The 18,302-nt window shown below is 44.0% G+C and overlaps 1 protein-coding gene across 1 annotated transcript in view; it reads right to left on the reverse strand.

Annotated features, from left to right (window-relative positions):
* LOC137289682 (BOS complex subunit NOMO1-like) overlaps nt 1-17,232 on the reverse strand; it is a 40,617-nt gene extending 23,385 nt beyond the window's left edge. The window contains exons 1-15 of the mRNA XM_067820867.1: nt 17,066-17,232; nt 14,723-14,858; nt 13,845-13,945; nt 13,356-13,462; nt 12,543-12,615; nt 5,823-5,900; nt 5,451-5,525; nt 4,570-4,701; nt 3,934-4,023; nt 3,468-3,524; nt 2,972-3,171; nt 2,514-2,691; nt 1,781-1,922; nt 1,267-1,334; nt 995-1,058 (exon numbers count right to left, since the gene is read on the reverse strand). Coding sequence (XP_067676968.1) covers nt 995-1,058; nt 1,267-1,334; nt 1,781-1,922; nt 2,514-2,691; nt 2,972-3,171; nt 3,468-3,524; nt 3,934-4,023; nt 4,570-4,701; nt 5,451-5,525; nt 5,823-5,900; nt 12,543-12,615; nt 13,356-13,462; nt 13,845-13,945; nt 14,723-14,858; nt 17,066-17,209 — 1,645 coding nt within the window. The 5' untranslated portion in view covers nt 17,210-17,232. The remainder of the gene's footprint in view (nt 1-994; nt 1,059-1,266; nt 1,335-1,780; nt 1,923-2,513; nt 2,692-2,971; nt 3,172-3,467; nt 3,525-3,933; nt 4,024-4,569; nt 4,702-5,450; nt 5,526-5,822; nt 5,901-12,542; nt 12,616-13,355; nt 13,463-13,844; nt 13,946-14,722; nt 14,859-17,065) is intronic.
* Nucleotides 17,233-18,302: the final 1,070 nt, after the last annotated feature.

Below are 18,302 nucleotides of genomic sequence, written 5' to 3' on the forward strand. Positions count from 1 at the left end.
AAAGAAAATAAATTGATTTATGACTCGATACACATGTCATGTTTTTTTGGATGAGTGGATCTGACGGAAACTGGTGCAAACTCTTGTCAGTTTCAAGTCCTGCTTTGTACTTGGACGAATGACTGATTCCAGCCACGCAGTAGTTTACCATCTCTACTGAGATGATTTTTGATTCGATCGAGCGCAAATTCAGAGAACATGTATTTTCAAAACCTAACATCTATATCTACATTCTTCATTGATAACAACTTGTTTTAGTGTATATGATTTTTTGTTTGACAACAGTATATGAATCCATACTGAAACGGCACATCAAGTACACAAAAAGAAGTTGTTATCCATAAAGAATCTTACTTTCTTGTGACTCGCCATACTTCTAAAATGCCCATCAAACAGATCATCTTTCTGCACACACAATGAACCCTCAGCATATCAGCAAATGAAACAGCCAATCGGAAGCCGTCGTTACACTTGAGTGCAGATCCACCCGCTACGACTGGGTTCGGTCTCACGAGGGCTTCGTTTCGGGGGAAGTAAGCCCAAGTACAAAATATGCACTTTTGAATCGCGATCGTACGCTTATAATTTTGTTTATTTGTGTTCTTAAAAGCAGCAATGTATATTATATGTCATGAATAAGTGATAAATGTGTTTTAATTATGTTTGATTTTTTGGTTGCATGTGACCTTTAAAAAATTGATACAACTGTCATAAAACAGTTTCAGCAGCAGAAAATGCATATATGTACACACAGGATGTTCTCTATGAAAACGAATGCGTGTGTTCACCCAGTGGAATATGGGTGCCAGTGGGATCTGACATATGACTATTAACCCTCCAGCGTGTCACAGACAGCTCGGGGTTACACCAGGGTTTCTGAGGGGTACTACTTTGGAAATGAGCTATGTACATATGAATAATATTACGAAAGGGTAGGATGAATGTTCACAGTTTGATGCTAACTAAAACACAAGGTCCTCAGTTTACCGCTTACCTTTGTATTTTCCGGGTAGAACATTTTCAAAAGAGAATGTGTTTCCCTTTGCAGATTCTTGGACCTGTAAATACAATGACAAATTGAGCAAAATGTGAAAAGAGCAACATAAACCATAATGTAATACACACAATTTGTTCTCTTATGTGTAAGTAGTTATCCTACACCAGCATTTACTCTTAGAAGTAGTAGCAGTCTTAGTCATTTTAGTCGTGTTTTTCATCATCATCATCATCATCATCATCATCATCATCATCATCATCGTGTCTCACCTGTACTACCTGCTTAGAGTCAGAGCGAGTGAGTGAGTCTAGGGACATGTCAATGTGACCACACTTCTCTGCAACACATGTAGAAACATGTTACAACAGAGGCAATACTCTTTATTCCAGCATGTTAAAATGTGCATTGATCAAGTTGAATTAAAGTCCAAACAGAAAACACTTATTGTCGGAAGTAAGACCTTGTAAACCAAGTTTTGAAGAAGAAAAGATTGCATGTAACAGTCTTATGGTTGTGATACAAAAGTGGTAATCTCCCCAATACAAAAGCGATTTTCTCCCATGATAATGAAGCAATTATTTCCTGTGATATGAAAGTGGTTATCTCTGATACAAGAGTAGGTATCTCTTTGCTAGGAAAGTATCTCTCTGATACAAAGTGACTATATCCACTGATATGAAAGTGGTTATTTCCCCTGATTGGAAAGTGGTTCTCTCCCCTGATGGCGTCATCTCCTCGATAGTGGTTATCTCCCCTGATATGAGAGTGGCTGTTCTCACTCACCCATACACGTGACTGCTCCATGCACCTTGGCTCGGAACTGAGAGAAGCGGACATCCAACACAGGCTTGCTTTTGATGACGACAGTGCGTTCTGCCGGAGCCAGGGTGAGCCCTGCCTTCACTTCCTGCTCACTCAGATGAACCTGTGGCCAAGGGTAATAATCCAGATTTACAGCACTTATGTGGAGTGAGTGAGGGAGTGAGTGAGTTTAGTTTTACGCCGCACTCAGCAACATTCCAGCCATATGTAAACAATCAACAATCAAGTGATCAACAGCAAGAACATCAGCCCGTGCAATTGGGAACCGATGATATGTGTCAACCAAGTCAGCAAACCTGACTCCCGTTCCCATCGGTAGCCTTTTGTGTCAAGCATGGGGTTCTGAAGATCTATTCTACCCCAGTCCAGTGCTACCTTTCCACTTTCCACAGTATCAGTGGACTACATAAACCGATGGAGGATCGAACCCTCCAAATTTAGCTCTTCGGGATGACACCCATCCATGTGGCCATGGAGGCTGTTAGATCAGTGGACAAGGCATGACATAGACTTTGGATTTCTGGTGAACATTTCTAGGGAATACAACTTGGAAATACTTCCCAGGGATACACTGACCTAATACAAAAATATCTGTGACAAACAAAATTCTCTAACACCATAATTATCAATGGTAAAAATTCTGTGCATCTATCAAATATTTAAATGTCCCTCCAAAACAGCAAGTCAAACCTACTTTGACAATGTATTTGCCAGACTTGACTCGGGCACAGAACTTCCCGCTTGCATCTGTGGTGATCGACACTGCGTCTGACCCGCGACCTTCAGGATAGTAGATGACCTTCCTCTGCACCGGGACCTGGTTCAGCCCCTCAGGGACACGATCAATGACCACCTCACCACACATGCTGAACCTAGACAAATCAGACAGAGATGATAGTATATGATTAGGTCTGGACCAGACAATCCAATGATCAATGACCACCTCACCACACATGCTAAACCTAGACAAATCAGACAGAGATGATAGTATATGATTAGGTCTGGACCAGACAATCCAATGATCAATGGCCACCTCACCACACATGCTGAACCTTGACAAATCAGACAGAGATGATAGTATATGATCACATGTGGACCAGACAATCCAGTGATCAATGATGCATCAGACACAGAGGACCTGGTTCGACTTACCCTGATGCCACAATGTCAGGCAGCTGGGGAGTGTTGGGAGTGATCCTCACACTCAGCTCATCAAAGAAGATATGGTCAGACTCCACATTGAGAGTGTACATGCCTGTCTTCATGTTGTCCAGGTGATACAAGCCATCAGAGGCAGTGGTCGTCTGCACTTTGCCATCTAAGGTCACCTTGGCCTTTCCAATTCCCACACCCTGGAACAAACACATTACTAGTTTGGTTTGTTGTTTGACTTTGTGCACAGCAATATTCAAGGTATACATACACAACAGAGTCTGCACAAGACAATTCAGTGATCAATATCATGAGCATCGATCTATGCAACTGGGATACGATGATGTGTGTCAACCAAGTCAGCAAACCTGACCACCCAATCCCACTAACTCTGATCTTCACGAGGAACAAATCTTTGGACTTGAAATGGAGAACCGGTGGACTTGATGAATATGTCAATCAGAATTCTACAACAACTGTGCTTGTGACTCCTTACCTTGGGTGCATCTAGTACTCGTCCAGACACTGAGAAACCTGCCACTTGGAATCCCTTCTGAAACACAAACATCAGATAGAGAGTGAATGTTGTTTTATGCTGACAGTAATTACACAAGTATACAATACAGCTGATACACATGTCACTGTAGGTTGGAATCAAAGCTACACAACCAAAACAACTTTCATAGTAAGTGTGCCTTCATATATATATTTGTTAATAAAACTATCATAATCAGTTCTGGATCAGACAATGCAGTGACTGATCTGTAATTATCTACACTGTTGTGATACAAAGGCAAATTATCAGAGTCCATCGAATCAACTAACTTTACTGCCTTTTTACGTTCAACACTAAGGACCTATTCTGTAGACCAATCGGGAATTTTGGCAGTATTATGATAATTGAACAAGCATACATAATTCAAGCATGTACCCATCATGACAACAGCTAGTTTGCCTCTCACCTCAAGCTTGACGGATTCATGGCTGACAACAAACTCCAGCTTAGATGGAACCACATCAAATGTGATGTGCTCGCCTTTATAGAAAGGCACCTGACAACAAGATGCATATATACAGTAATGTGTTACACAAACATTTAGGATGTCACAGTCTACCAATAGTCAGCTGTTAGCACTATTCCAGCTATACCTTGGCTGGGGACAACAAACATGGGCTTCACATTTGTAACCATGTGGAGAATCAGACCTGGGTCTTCGGCCAAGACAAGTAAACGCTTTCACCACTGGACTACCCAATATCCCCAGTTCACCAATATACTGATCATTGACACTCATTACTGACTGTAATCACACAGTGATTCCGAGCACTACAATATGCTGTAAATCAGGTGACAGTAATTGACAATGGTACCAATGGAATGACTTGCCAGTTACAGAGATTTTATCAGCTAACTTGGCATTAGAACAGCAATTAACTAAAAGGCATGTTAACATGGTTTTGTGCAAGAACAAAATAATTTCAAATTCAAATTTAACTAAATATGCTCTAGAAATAGAAGGACACTCGTGAAACATTCGAGATTATTCTGACATTCCATAATGAAAGGCATGATAGATCTTATGCACAAGCTGACTCACTATGGTGTATTTGCCAGAAGGCAGAGATGGGAAGCTGAAGATGCCACTTGACTCCGATATCACATGACACAGCGGTGTCCCTACTGCTGATGTAAAGCCCTTGACCGGCTTGGTCTCACAGCCTGATACATCCTGCAAAGAAACAAAACATCCGAAAATGTCATTCAGACCAAAGCATTTATGACAAAAGAGCAAATACTCAGTGGCCCAATGAAAGTAGGAGACTGTTCATGATTGATGGCTGGGTGGGACTGAGGACGATTTTTATGGGGAAACATGTGCAATGTGAATAACAACACACACCCCACCTCCAACCCCGCCTCTAAAGTTTGTGTACAAAGAAAGTAAAAACCCTGCATGTCATGTACAAAATCAATTAGCAGCCCCATATTTTGTTTCATATTTTATGTACCAAACTGCTAATCCCACTAAAACATGTGAATAAAATTGGTGACCCCTATACCTCCCCAGAAGAAAATGGGTGACACTCCCTTAAAATCATCATCACCTCACCCACCAACAGTCCCAAAGTTTACCTTTAAGTTAACGCTGTTGCTTGTGTACAGTGTACCCTTGAGGAAATGTGGACACTTAAACCCTACTGAGTGAGGGAATGAATTTGGTCTTGTGCCACTGTTAGCAATACTCCAGCAATACCCAGCACTGGACATCAGAAATGTGTTTAACACATTGTATCCATGAAGGGAATCGAACCTGGGTCTGCAGCATAATGAGCAAGAGCCTTAACCACTAGGCTACCCACTCCTCCCTGTGCATCACAACACACATGAAAAGAGCTAGGTTACGTATAGCTACTCATAGTTTCTTAGTTACCCTCTAGCTATTAATAAGAATAATTCCATGCTCTTGGAGAATCATACCTGTTTTTTGACTGTGTCGGAGAAGAGTAGAAAGTTAACCCCTTTAATAGGATCCCCTTCACTGGATACGGAACCCTGAAAATAAAAAGATGATATTAAATACCGAACAAGCCAGGTTTGACATTGCCAGGATCAAAACTTGACTTCAGGGCGAGTAATGAACTACCCACTCGGGTACCCACCCCCGACTCAAAACAATTTGTAATCCAATGTAGTATTTCAAAACAAGTGAGAGGACTTGTCAAAACTGAATGCAGCATTTATAAAAGTCACCAAAATCACAAAATGAATAACTCTTATTTCAAAGCAGCTGTACTCATCGCACGGAAAACTCAACATTCAAGGTTAAATTCCTGGTACTGGGATACTCACTGTGACATCATAACCAGCAATCACCAGACTGTTTCCTGTATTGGCGTTGTCGTTGGCAACAGTCACCCTTGCCTCACCCTGTAACCATAGCAATGCAATAAGGTACACATACACACTAAATAGAAATGGTGCAACTGAGCATGCTTCCATTCTTACAACCAAAGTAGGTGTCTTGTGTTTACCTACGAACCCAGAATCCCATCACATTAGAAAAACAAATACAGGGCATTAAGTTGCCTCTTTCTCAATGATGTGAAGGTGACCCCTTCCCATGATGTCAGGTTAAACTATAGAGCTTTGGAATTCAATAAGAACATTTCAGGTATTTCCTAAAACAATTTGTGCTAACAACCTTAATGCAGACACAAGTATTTGCCTAAGCAATTTTATTAAAATCTAAATATTTTAGATATTTAAATACTTACCTTACCATAGGTCTTATGCATATTACCTCAAGCTTCGCTAGTAGAGATCAGACAGACGTTGATTCGCCATTCCCTGAATGGCTACCTCGTATAATCTACGGATGTAGTCACGGAAGTGACGTGATCTCCCTACTCGCGGGAAAGCGAGCCATCCCAAAATTCACTTTTACTGGCAGCAGGAAAGAAAGGTCCGATGAGTCCAAAGTGGGGAGGAGCATCCAGCGTTGGGAGGGAGTCACCGCCCTATGGTAAGGTAAGTATTTAAATATCTAAAATATTTAGATTTTAATAAATTTTTAACTTACCTTACCATAGGTCTTATGCATATGGCTTCGACAGAGAGGACGGTGGTGTGGACTCCGGAGGACCTTCACATCTTCAGCAGACCAAGCACATGCACAGGAGACCCGGGAGACCAATGCCAACGTCACAGGGCAAACCTGGAAACAGGACAAAGGATAACCCAAGGGAACTCCAAAGAGAAACCGACGCACCCAGAGGGTGAGGTTAATCTTAAGACCAAAGGTAAGAACAACACAATTACCTAATGGGCGGAAGGCTGGGTGAGTTGCTGTGCAACCATCAACGGGCCAAAAGACTGAAGCCCCTCCATGTCCTCGACAGCCAAGTCCCTCAGGTAGTGTGAGGCAAAAACGGTGGACGACTTCCAAAAACAACCCTCCATAATCCGTGGCACCGTACAGTTCCTGTGGAGGGCCATAGTGGACGCCAGGGCTCTAATTTCATGGGGGTTGTTCGCCGTCGGATGGGGGAGTTTCTTGGCATCGTACGCCGCCAGGATAGTCGCACGAAGCCACAGAGCAATAGTGTTTCTATTAACTTCCCCCTTGCACGATGAAGAAAAAGGGATAAACAGTCTCTTTCGGGAATGTCTCTTCAAGGCAGACCTCTGGATGTAATATCTAAGGGCCCTGACTGGACACAGGAACTCCTCCTCCGTATCATGTCGTCCGAGGATGGTCGATAAAGGCGGGATGGAGAACCGTCTATCTGGTTGCCCGGGAAGCTGATTCTTGGCAATGAAGTCCCACAGCAATCCCAAGTGGACTCGACCATGCCTAGCTTGTTCAAAACGCACTTGTGTGACATCCAGGGCATGAATCTCACTAACTCTAGCTGCCGTAGCTAGGGCAAGTAAGAAGACCGTCTTCCTGGACAACAGCTCGAAGGAAGCATCCTCTAGGGGCTCATATGGGGAGCCTCTCAAGTGTTGCAAAACAACATTCAGATCCCAAGCTGGAGGGCGGAACTTGACCTTCTGGTCCTCCAACTTGAACGCCTTCAGCAGGGCAACCAGTTCTGGAACTTTAGAAATCTGACGATCCGTCTTGACCGCCAAGACGGAGTTCAACGCTGACAAGTAGGTACCCAACGTACTCCCTTTGAGATGCTTGGAATTACGTAGAAACATCAAAAAATTCGCCACGAACTGTGGGGAAGCTGTCATGGGATCCTGTGATCTCTGAGCACAAAAGCTTTCAAATGAGCGCCACTTGTCATCATAGAGGGATCTGGTGGATGTCCGATGAGCTCGGGTTATGGCATTCGCCACATGCAAGGAATAGCCTTTCGCCCTTAATGCCTTCTGTAAATGGTCCAGCCGTGCAGATGGAATCTCAGCGGATCTGGATGGAGTTGTTGGCTGTGCGGATGACGAAGGAGGTGTGGCCAATCTGGAAGCTGAACCGGATCTCCGCTGACGAGGCGTCGCAGATCGGGGAACCACGGTCTGGCTGGCCACCAGGGCGCGACCAAAAGCAGTCTCAGGTTCTGTGTCTGCTTGATCTTGCCAATCACTTCTGGGAGAAGAACGGGTGGTGGAAAAGCGTACGCGTCTAGACCCTCCCACGACAGAGATAGAGCGTCGACTGCCCAAGCCTGTGGATCCGGTACGGGAGACACGTAAGTTGGTAGCTGATGGTTGAAGCTGGTGGCGAAGAGGTCCACCAGGGGTCTCCCGTGGCGAAGGCAAATCTGACGAAACACGTCTGGATGAAGCATCCATTCCGTCGGTGAAGGTCTGCCTGGGCGCGACAACGCGTCTGCCAGAATGTTCTTGCAGCCGGGTATGTGTCGAACCCTGATTGTGATCCTGTTGCTGTCTAGCAGATCTGCTAACACGAACATCTGGTCTAGAAGTTGCTTGGACCTGGTCGTGCCCTGATTCCGGATAACCCAGACGACTGTGGAGTTGTCCGACGCCACCAGGAGCTTGGTGTTGGACAAAATCGGTAGCCAGCGGCGAACTGCTAGAATGACGGCTTGCAATTCCAGGTTGTTGATGTGCCACAACCTTTCGGCGTCGGACCACAGCCCTGAGGTCGTTCGGCCCGCCAGATGGGCGCCCCACCCTAGTAGAGACGCATCCACGAACAACTCGTGGTCGTGACTGGAGTCTTCCAAACAGACGCCGACGCAGACATTCGATTCTACCATCCACCACCGGAGATACTGATGTAGATGTGGAGGTAGAAGAACCCGTGACTTGAGGTCGTTCATCTGGATGAATGGTGACAGAAACCTCTGTAAGGGCCGTAGCATAAGGCGCCCTCTGAGAGTAAGATCCTGCGCCGATGTCAAAAGACCCAACAGAGACTGCCACTCTCTGAGGGTCATGGGTTGAGAGAGACCTCGATCCGCAAACGCCAGAATCTTTAGCCATCGATCTGGAGGGACCCTGACAAGATTGTCTTTTGTTAAAAATAATCCCCCGATGAAGGTCAGTTCTTGAGTTGGTTCCAGATGTGACTTGTTGGTGTTGACCATCCAACCCAGTTGATGCAGCAGGCGGGTGGAGAAGTCCAACTGTTTGCGTAGCAGTAGAGGACTGCCGTGGTTGAGAAGGCAGTCGTCTATGTATGGATCGAAGTCCACTCCCCTTAGATGAAGAAACCTGGTAACCGGAAGCGTGATGCGTGTGAAAAGCCACGGGGCCGTAGAAATGCCAAACGGAAGCACCCTCCACTGGTAATGTATTCCGTTGAAGACGAACCTCAGGTACTTCCTGTGACGCGGATGTATGGGAACATGTAGGTAAGCGTCCTGTAGGTCCAGACTGGCTAGCCAAGCCCCGGGAGACAATTTGGCTCGAATCTGCTCTAGGGACGTCATTCGGAAATGAGGAGGGTCGGCCAGATACTGTCTGTTGAAGACCGCCATGTTGTGAATCATGCGCATCTTGTCGGAATCTTTCTTTGGCACCAGGAAGATGGGTGAGTAGAACCCCGGGGAGCGGTGGGGTTCCAGCACTGTCTCTATGGCTCTCTTGGATAACAGAATGTCGATATTGGACTCTAGGAGAGCTAGTTGGTGTTGAGGATATATCCGCGACTGGGGAGTAGATGTCAGCGGTGGAGTCTCGACCAATGGTAGTTTGTAGCCGGACTTCAGAATCTTGCTTACAAACGGATCCTCTAGGAATGACCAGTTGGGCCAGAAGATCCCTAGTCTCCCACCTACTGGAGTCGGATGGACAGGTACGACTGGGGGTGGGAGGTCCCAGTCGGAGACATCCACGGCTTCAGCGACCAGAGTAGGGGCGCTTGCCTCTGCCTCGCCCTGGCATCGAGGGGGTGTCCCGGCTGCGCTCCTGGGGCTTCCGCTGAGTGTCATTATCCTTGGTGCGGCCCCGTCCCCTCCCAAAGGAGGAGCGGATGGATTCCCTCCTGGGAATATAGCGCTTCTTTCCACTTCCTCTGGCTCTGCCACGAAAGGCAGAACCAAGCGCCTCAAAGGTAGACAGCGCGACTTCAGTGTTCGTTAATTCCGCGTGCGACTTGTAAATATCTGGAATCTTGTCGGCGAACAGAAACTTGGAAGTGAAGGGAGCCCGAAGTAATAGGCGCTTAAATTCCTCCTGCCAATTACATGTATCCAGGAAGCCGGAGCGGCGAACCGAAGTTGTCATAGCCAACGCTGCACGTAAGTGACCGAGTAAGTCATGAAGAACTTTGCCCTGCCACTGGAAGATCGTCGTGAGATGATCCACCCTGGAGGCGTTGTCTTCTGATAGGTCTGCTGCAGCCGCTGAAGTAGCTGAGGCTAACGCCGAAATGGGTTTAAGCATACGCTTGAGTTCCGTGTCAATAGCTGCTAATTTGGAGTCCTGCACTTTATAAGCTGAGAGTGAAGAACTTGACAAGCGCTTGAGTGAGTCGTCCTGGGTTGCACCATTATCTGTGAAGTCTAGGCTGTGGATCTTGTAATCCGACTTCCTTGACTTAGACGCCTTGATCGTAGGATTCAGAGACAGCTTGGCAAAATCCTCGTCCAGGAGAGACACTGCCTCCGCCACCATAGGATGAGGTGGAATTAGTAGTTCCGGGGACAAACGGATGGACGCCGGATTATTAGGATCGACTGACGGAGAAGGACAGTCAGGTAGCCTGTCAGCAATCCACTCAAACACTGCCGATAGTGGTAGATAGGTGCCATCATCCTCGCCTACACCTGCCTCTTCTTCATAGTCAGGGCAGAAGTGTTGCTCCTCCAAATCTTCCCAAGAGACTGAAGTCGATTCCCGCCGCTGGGTGGAAGAGGTAGAAGGCGTCCGAGTAGAAGAATCCTTCAGTGAAACTCGCGAGGCCTCTGGTGAACGTGAACGCCGGGTTCTGGAAGAGCGCCGAGGAGATCTGGATCGCGAACGGAAGCGCCGTCGTCTAGGAGAGCGTGAGCATGAGCGCGAGCGCCGGCGCCGACTACGGTGAGGAGAACGGGAGCGCCGATTCCTCGGAGATCTGGACCATGATCTGCGTCTCGAGCGCTCAGCTTCTAAGCGCCGAGCGCGCTCCTCGTCTAGCTGACGTTGTAGCACCTCTTCTCTAGATAGCGTGTGAGAAATCCTGGGGATCCGGTAAGGCGCTGGCGGAGGCACAGGAGCCGGCGTCTGAACAAGCGCTGGCGTAGGTATAGGTGCTGGTATTGGAACCAGTGAAGGTGTCCCCATCAAGGCTGTAGACGCTGACGTGGGCATAGGCGCTGACGTAGGTGTCGGTGCTGGCATAGGCGTAGGCGTTGACGTTGAAATTAGTTCGGGAATCAAGGCAGGCGCTGACATGGGCGCTGGCACAGTAGCTGAGGTCGGCGCTGGCTCTCTAGTAGAAGTGCTGGGCGTCAGGAGAGACCGTAATAGCCTCTGAACTTCTGGGTGCGCTAAGGCGTCCGGACGGGATAAGTCAACAAAGGCGTCCGAGCGAAGTGGCTCCGGAGACGATCGAACCGGCGTCGTAGATGAGCGCTCCAAACCAGACGTCGGCGTTGGTGCTGTAAAGGTAGGCAGCTCCGGGTCGTCCTGTAAAGAACCTAAAGAAGAAGCTGGGGAAGACATTCTCCTCTTCTGCTGAGTAAACCTCTTTCTACGGACAGCTAAAAAGGTCTTGAAATCCGCCACTGAAAGACTAGTACAATGCTGACAGCGGCTGTCAAGGGAACAGGTCTGCGATGCACAATCCGGACACCAGGGGTGGGGATCCTTGGCTGACTTCTGCCCCTTGCAGACAGTACAAAACTGCCGAGTCATACACAGTTAACTGCAACAGATAAAAACATACCCGAAGCGTGAAATAAAACAATAACGCTAGAGGTAGAAACGAAAAACACCCCTACATAAAAAATGCAGCAAAAGCGCACCCCCAACCTAAAGTGGGTACGCCTGTAAGCTCGCGACAGCGACGGCTAGCAACCAACATGGCTACCTGTGAAACATGCCACGTGGGACAAAAAACACATGAAAAACGGCAAAAATCGGGAGGAAATACCATACAAAATAGCAGAACAGATGGAGGAAGTATTCCTGACGGAATAAAGAACCTCCAAGGCCGCCATGACACCTCACAAACAACGCAGGAAAACCCACATCGAAGTGAGAGAAAAAAAGAAACATTTACAACACGAGGTAGCAAGGTAAGTGAAGTTAAATTCAATTTAACTAACCACACACCTAGGGAAACAAGACATACCTACCTGTTGAACGACAACTTTATTCAACACAATAGAAAACTCCGAGCGAAACAAACACGTCTGATCAGACGAACGCTAGAAGTAAAAGTGAATTTTGGGATGGCTCGCTTTCCCGCGAGTAGGGAGATCACGTCACTTCCGTGACTACATCCGTAGATTATACGAGGTAGCCATTCAGGGAATGGCGAATCAACGTCTGTCTGATCTCTACTAGCGAAGCTTGAGGTAATATGCATAAGACCTATGGTAAGGTAAGTTAAAAATTACATATTTTCCAACACCCACATCCCCAGTTCAGGCATCAGTTGATACCTACCTTCTGGAGGCGCCATGTCGGGTGAGTCGCCTTTACTACATAGTCACCAGGCAAGATGTTTGAGAAGCTGAAGCTAAACACAGGAAGAACATCATGTTGAAATGTCCAGCTGAGACAATGAGAACAGTATTGACAACACAGGCTTTGTTTCACTTTTTGTTTAAATCCACATGCATGAGTGAGAGACTGAGTGACTGAGTATGGTTTGACACCGATTTTAGCAATATTTCAATAACACCATTATCACAGCAGGACACCAAAAATAAGGTTCACATATTGTGCCCATGTGGGGAATCAAACCTGGATTTTCGATGTGACATGCAGAGGTTTTAACCACTATGTCACCACACAACCTCCCACATTTATGAACACACAAGCAGTATAAAAGCTGCCAGGTACATGCAATGTTATTCTGTTAGTTTTCTAATGATTGACTGATATATTCTTGTTTAATGCCACACTCAGCAATATTCCAGCTATATGACGTCAGTATCTAAACAATCAAACCTACACTAGACAATCCAGTGATCAACAGCATGAACACAGATCTACAAAAGTGGAAAGTGGACTAAGAAGAGTGTCAACCAAGACAGCGAACATGGCCATTCAATCTTATCAGTCCCCCATTACGACAAGCAGCGTTGCTGAAGATCAGATCTTCATGGGTCTGTTGTTTAACACAAACTAAGTTACTAAGGAATATCCCATATGGGATGCTTCCCACTTCAGGATCAAAGCAATTTTCAAAATGTCAGTTAGCGTAGCAATGTCAGTGTCCATTTAATCATGTAACAGCCTCTGGCATTATCTTACCTTCCACCTGTAGTGGTGGTAACTGTTTGTAGCACCTCATCTTTCCCAGCATGTGCTACAGTGACCTTGACCCCTGATGGGCCTTCAGTCTCCCCTTTGCTGATCACCTGTAATACAATCAGTGTTCAAAATTAGTCCTGAAAGTATTGGGGTCCATGTCCCGACTCTAACATAAACATTTCAAGAATATCCTGATGAAGATGCCATTGCCACATGCCTAAGGAACCCTAAGATTACTCAATTTTGGGTGAATAGTTTGGGTTTTATGTTGTTTTAGCAATATTCCAGCAAATCTTAGGTGGGGACACTAGAAATGAGCCTCACATACTGTACCCATGTGGAAAAACAAATCAGGGTCTACAGTGTGATAAGCATGTGCTCTAACATGGCATTACACTGTTGTTGATGACAGTTGTCCATGGTTTATAAGATTATCATTACAGATGCATCTTTCATAAAGAACAAGAATGGACATAACATGATACCAACCTTTCCAGTTACAGAGAAGCCTGTGAACTTAAAGTTTATGTCTTCGCCCAAACTGCATTTGTCTGTGGCTCCATCTACTTGCAGCTCCACACTCTCAGGTTCTGCAGGCACAAGTACAGTTCTCCTTATTTGGCATTGAATTAATAAAACCCAAATTTCAAACGTTAAAGGTTTGGGGTACCACATTTTAAATACCATAGCAGCACATGACAGCACATAATAACACAGTTAGATATTTTGAGTACTGACACCTAGTTGTGCTTCACTCTGATCCATACACCACTAGGGGACATAACTCTGGTCCCTCTCCGATCACCAACAGAAATTCAAATCAAGTCTGACAAAGACGAATTCCTATCATTGTATCAACCAAGAATGAAGACTTCACAGAAAGAAAACTATTGGAATTTGGATTCAGGAGGTCATCGAAATCCACCGCAACAAACCTCTGATCACCAGAGACTAAAGATACTACAAACCATCAACCTATGAAGAATAATCAAATAATGAACTCTATAATATAGCACCAAATCAGCTTGTTATTACAACTTAATCCCCTTGTTCAATGACGTCATCACAAGTCTCATGTTGTTCCTACTCTCCCACTGGCCTCTCCCACTTATGTATCAGTTGTTAATTATGTTGTTGTTAATGTTTAATCAAATATTTCTCAAAAAATACAATGTACATGTACCTCTCGTCATCTGGTTGTGTTCACTCTAAGCTTGATGACGTAAGACGTAATGACATAATGATCGAAACGTCAAACATGACACGTCTTGAGATGACAGTGATGAGCATGATATCACCAATAATAAATCAGAGCAACAAGCAAGAGTGAAATGGGAGTCTGTATAATATTGGAAAATTCCTCTTACCAAAACTCCATCCTTTAGGAGGTTCCACCTTGAGCAGGAAGTCACCTTTGTCGTAGAGAGGGATGAGGTAATATCCTGTGTTGGGGGCGCAGTCTGTCTGATACTTCATACTGCCATGAGGGGTATACAGTTTCACCTGAAATGCAGAGTGATATGAATGACAATATGACCTATATACCACATTTTAATTTAACTTGTTCAATTATGCAACATCGCATTCTTTACATCAACATGATTATCACTTACGATTATTTCCATCTTAATAACCTCAGTGAAATTTGTTAACAATCAGGATGTCATCATTATAGTCAAATGCACATTTCAATAGTCATGTTATCATTTAGAGATGCTACAATGGAATATATTCACCTTTATTATCAAGAATAAAGTTGTTGATATATCCTCTGAACTCATACGTGAGTATGGTTTTAAGCCAGTTTTAGCAATATTAAATTTCAAGCAACATCATGGCAAGGGACACCAGAAATGGATTTCACATTTTGTATAACTACCAACGTGTGAAATTGAACGCAGGTGTTCAGCTTGACGAGCCAACGCTTAACCACTAGACTACCCCACAGTCCCCTCATACTAGGTACAACATACATACTGTAATCTACAGCAATGACAATTTACTGCCTTTAGACAATGAAAACGTTAGAAAATCAGTACAAATCAAAATTACGTAACTAAAACTAACTGCATTATGGAATCAAAGTAATGATCTATGAATACAAATGTACTTAGTATCTTGCTCTTTATTTTATTTTGCATTTTGCTTTTGACTCATTCATTTAGGTTTTAATATCTACTCCTCAACATTCTTCAAGATGCAACACGTACTTTTTGCAGGGAAGCATTGATATAGGCATTATGGCCTGTTTGCTAATCCATTTTCCAGTATGTCAAGTGTCACCATATGAGATTAAAAATGTAAACATTAACATGACTAATGGAAATAAAATATTGTTTAAATCATACTAAGTACTGAAGAGGCGCCCATTAAATTACGGATTACGCCCATATCATCATAAAGGGTGCCTAACCCTAACCCCAAACCGTAAGTATTGTAAACGGTGCTGCGCCCGGGGTAAGACTTCCCCAATCCCAAATATTGAAATATTTGTAAATTGATATATACTAGAATTATTACCAAAACCTAACATAACAATTACTAAAGGACTCACAAATATAACTAAAAGCCCTAATATTAAGTACAATATATAGGGTTGAACCACTTATGGGAACCTTTGTTACTATGCATAAGAGAAAATATGGGGGGAATAGAAGGATCTGTTTCAGCACAAGGTAAACTGCAGTCTAGCCCTGCATTTAAAGAAAATTAAAAAATCCATCTGGCATCCTCTTTCCATACAGGCTTTTGGCTAGAATGCAGTTCAGTAGGCGCAGTACCCTTTACGATCCTTAGGGTTAGGGTTTGGAATTAGGGTTAGACACGATTCACAATCCTTAGGGTTAGGGTTTGATGTTAGGCACCCTTTACGATCTTTAGGGTTAGGTACCCTTAATGATCTTTGGGATTAGGGCTTGGGTTAAGGGTCAGAGCACTAATTAGTGCAGTATACTCAGACCTCGTATCGCAGCAAATTCCTATTTCTGGCTTTACACGCTAGACACGGTTCTTAGAGGTGATTTTATATGTAAGTTTTATTAACATTAAACTCTGGAATCCGTCTAACCCCCATCCATGAGATACCTGCTATAATATTTACGTTTCATACCCTTCCCACTTCATCTGAACTTCGTCATCTGCACACCCTTGTTGCCAAAAATGAAGCGGAAGTGATGTGATGAGCTATATTTATCTCCTGGGGAATGAATTTTAGTGTTTACCATGCTACAATGGAGTTCTCTACTTTGATAAATGTTAATCAGCTCTGTTCATCTAATGGTTTTCGCTGAAACACTATCACAGTTAAAAAAAAACAATTTTTTCACTGATGTATTGATCAAATGTCATGTTCATCGGATTTTACAATAAAATAGGCCTCAAACGTTCAGAATTTCATTTCCGATTACTGATATGTCAAGTACCGCGTTAAAACGAGGTCGCAGGCTACTCAAAGGGTTTTCAGATGCATTGAGCAACGGGTCTTAGTTGAAACCATTCAAAGTGTGGCTTCCGGACCGAGCACCAGCAGACTCGCATTTACAGTCTACAAAACTAGAATCATCACCGGCTGGCCTTACAATAATCTGGATAACTTGTAACATAAAGAAATGATATGATGTGGCTTCATTCAACGTAGTCCCTAAGGCTGGTCTCTACTCCATTCAACCAACACAACATGCGAGTGTGATCACAAACACAAATCAGTTTACCTCAACTAAAGAAAAATTAATATCGACGTCAGATTTGACAAATCCTCCACACCCGAGCACGCCATCGGCGAAAACCTTTTCGTTTTCTAACAATAAACAAAACAAAACCAAAAACAAATTCCGTGTGACTCTCATCCACGCCATCCTGGGATTACCGGAAATGAGTCGCCGGTAGTTGCTTTACGGTTGTCGTTAAGTCGGCTGTAAAAACGTGTAGTGTGGTATTTATGAATAAGTGGAAGATAGAACATATGTATCTGAACTTCAATTACCATTTAGGTTCATCAGTGTGGAGATATGTATATTTTCTTTAATTAAACGCTAAACAAATAAAATTTACGACAGTTGCCTCACGGAAAGACGCCACATGGGCGTGGTCGTTAGCGGCAAGGGTCCTCATACGAACAATCCTTTCACGCAGGCATACATTTGAGTTCGAACCAGGGGTTGGGGGTGTTGGTTGTTGTTTTTGGGGTTTTATTGTTTTGTTTTGTTTTTGGTTTTTTGGGGTTTTTTTGTTTTTTTGTTTTTGTTTTTTTGTTTTTTTTTGTTTTTGTTTATTTGTTGTTGTTTGGGGGGTTTTTTTTTTTTTGGGGGGGGGTTGTTGCTGTTGTTGTTATTGTTGTTGTTTTTTGTTTGTTTTGTTTTGTTTTGTTTTTTGGGGGTGTTGGGTTTTTTGTTGTTGATTTGTGGGGGGGGGGGGGTGTTGTTGCTGTTGTTGGGGGGGGTTTTTTGTTTTTTTATTTTGTTTTTTTATTTTTTTTTGTTTTTTTGTTTTACGGGGTGGGGGGGGATTGGTTGGGGTTTTTTTCGTTTGGTTGGTTTTTTACACCTTTTTACATCTGTAACTCTTGGTTATTTTCTTTCTCAGATTTAGCTCTGTAAATTAATGTGCTACAGAAACATTTCGGGTTGTAGGAAAACTGTTTACAAAATACAAGTGACAATACATAAGAAAAGAGCTTCCAAGGATTAGTTTCAATTTCACGGCTCCAGGTAACTGTTTCAGTTTCAGCTAGTATCAATATTTGGGTGTCTCCTATCTGTGTGTGTATGAACCTTTGCTTATCCTTACGGGCATGCCTCCACTTTCATCCTGTAATCACAAACCCTTGCATTTTGACCAAGCCAACTGCATCTATTCATCTCACTATAACTTTAACCCCTTGAAGATCTGGCTTTGAATCCATCGTGAACAACCCACACTAGTCGAAAGAGGAGACGGTATTTCATTTGT

This window comes from Haliotis asinina, chromosome 1 (assembly GCF_037392515.1).
Source record: "Haliotis asinina isolate JCU_RB_2024 chromosome 1, JCU_Hal_asi_v2, whole genome shotgun sequence".
NCBI classification, from domain to species: Eukaryota; Metazoa; Mollusca; class Gastropoda; order Lepetellida; family Haliotidae; genus Haliotis; species Haliotis asinina.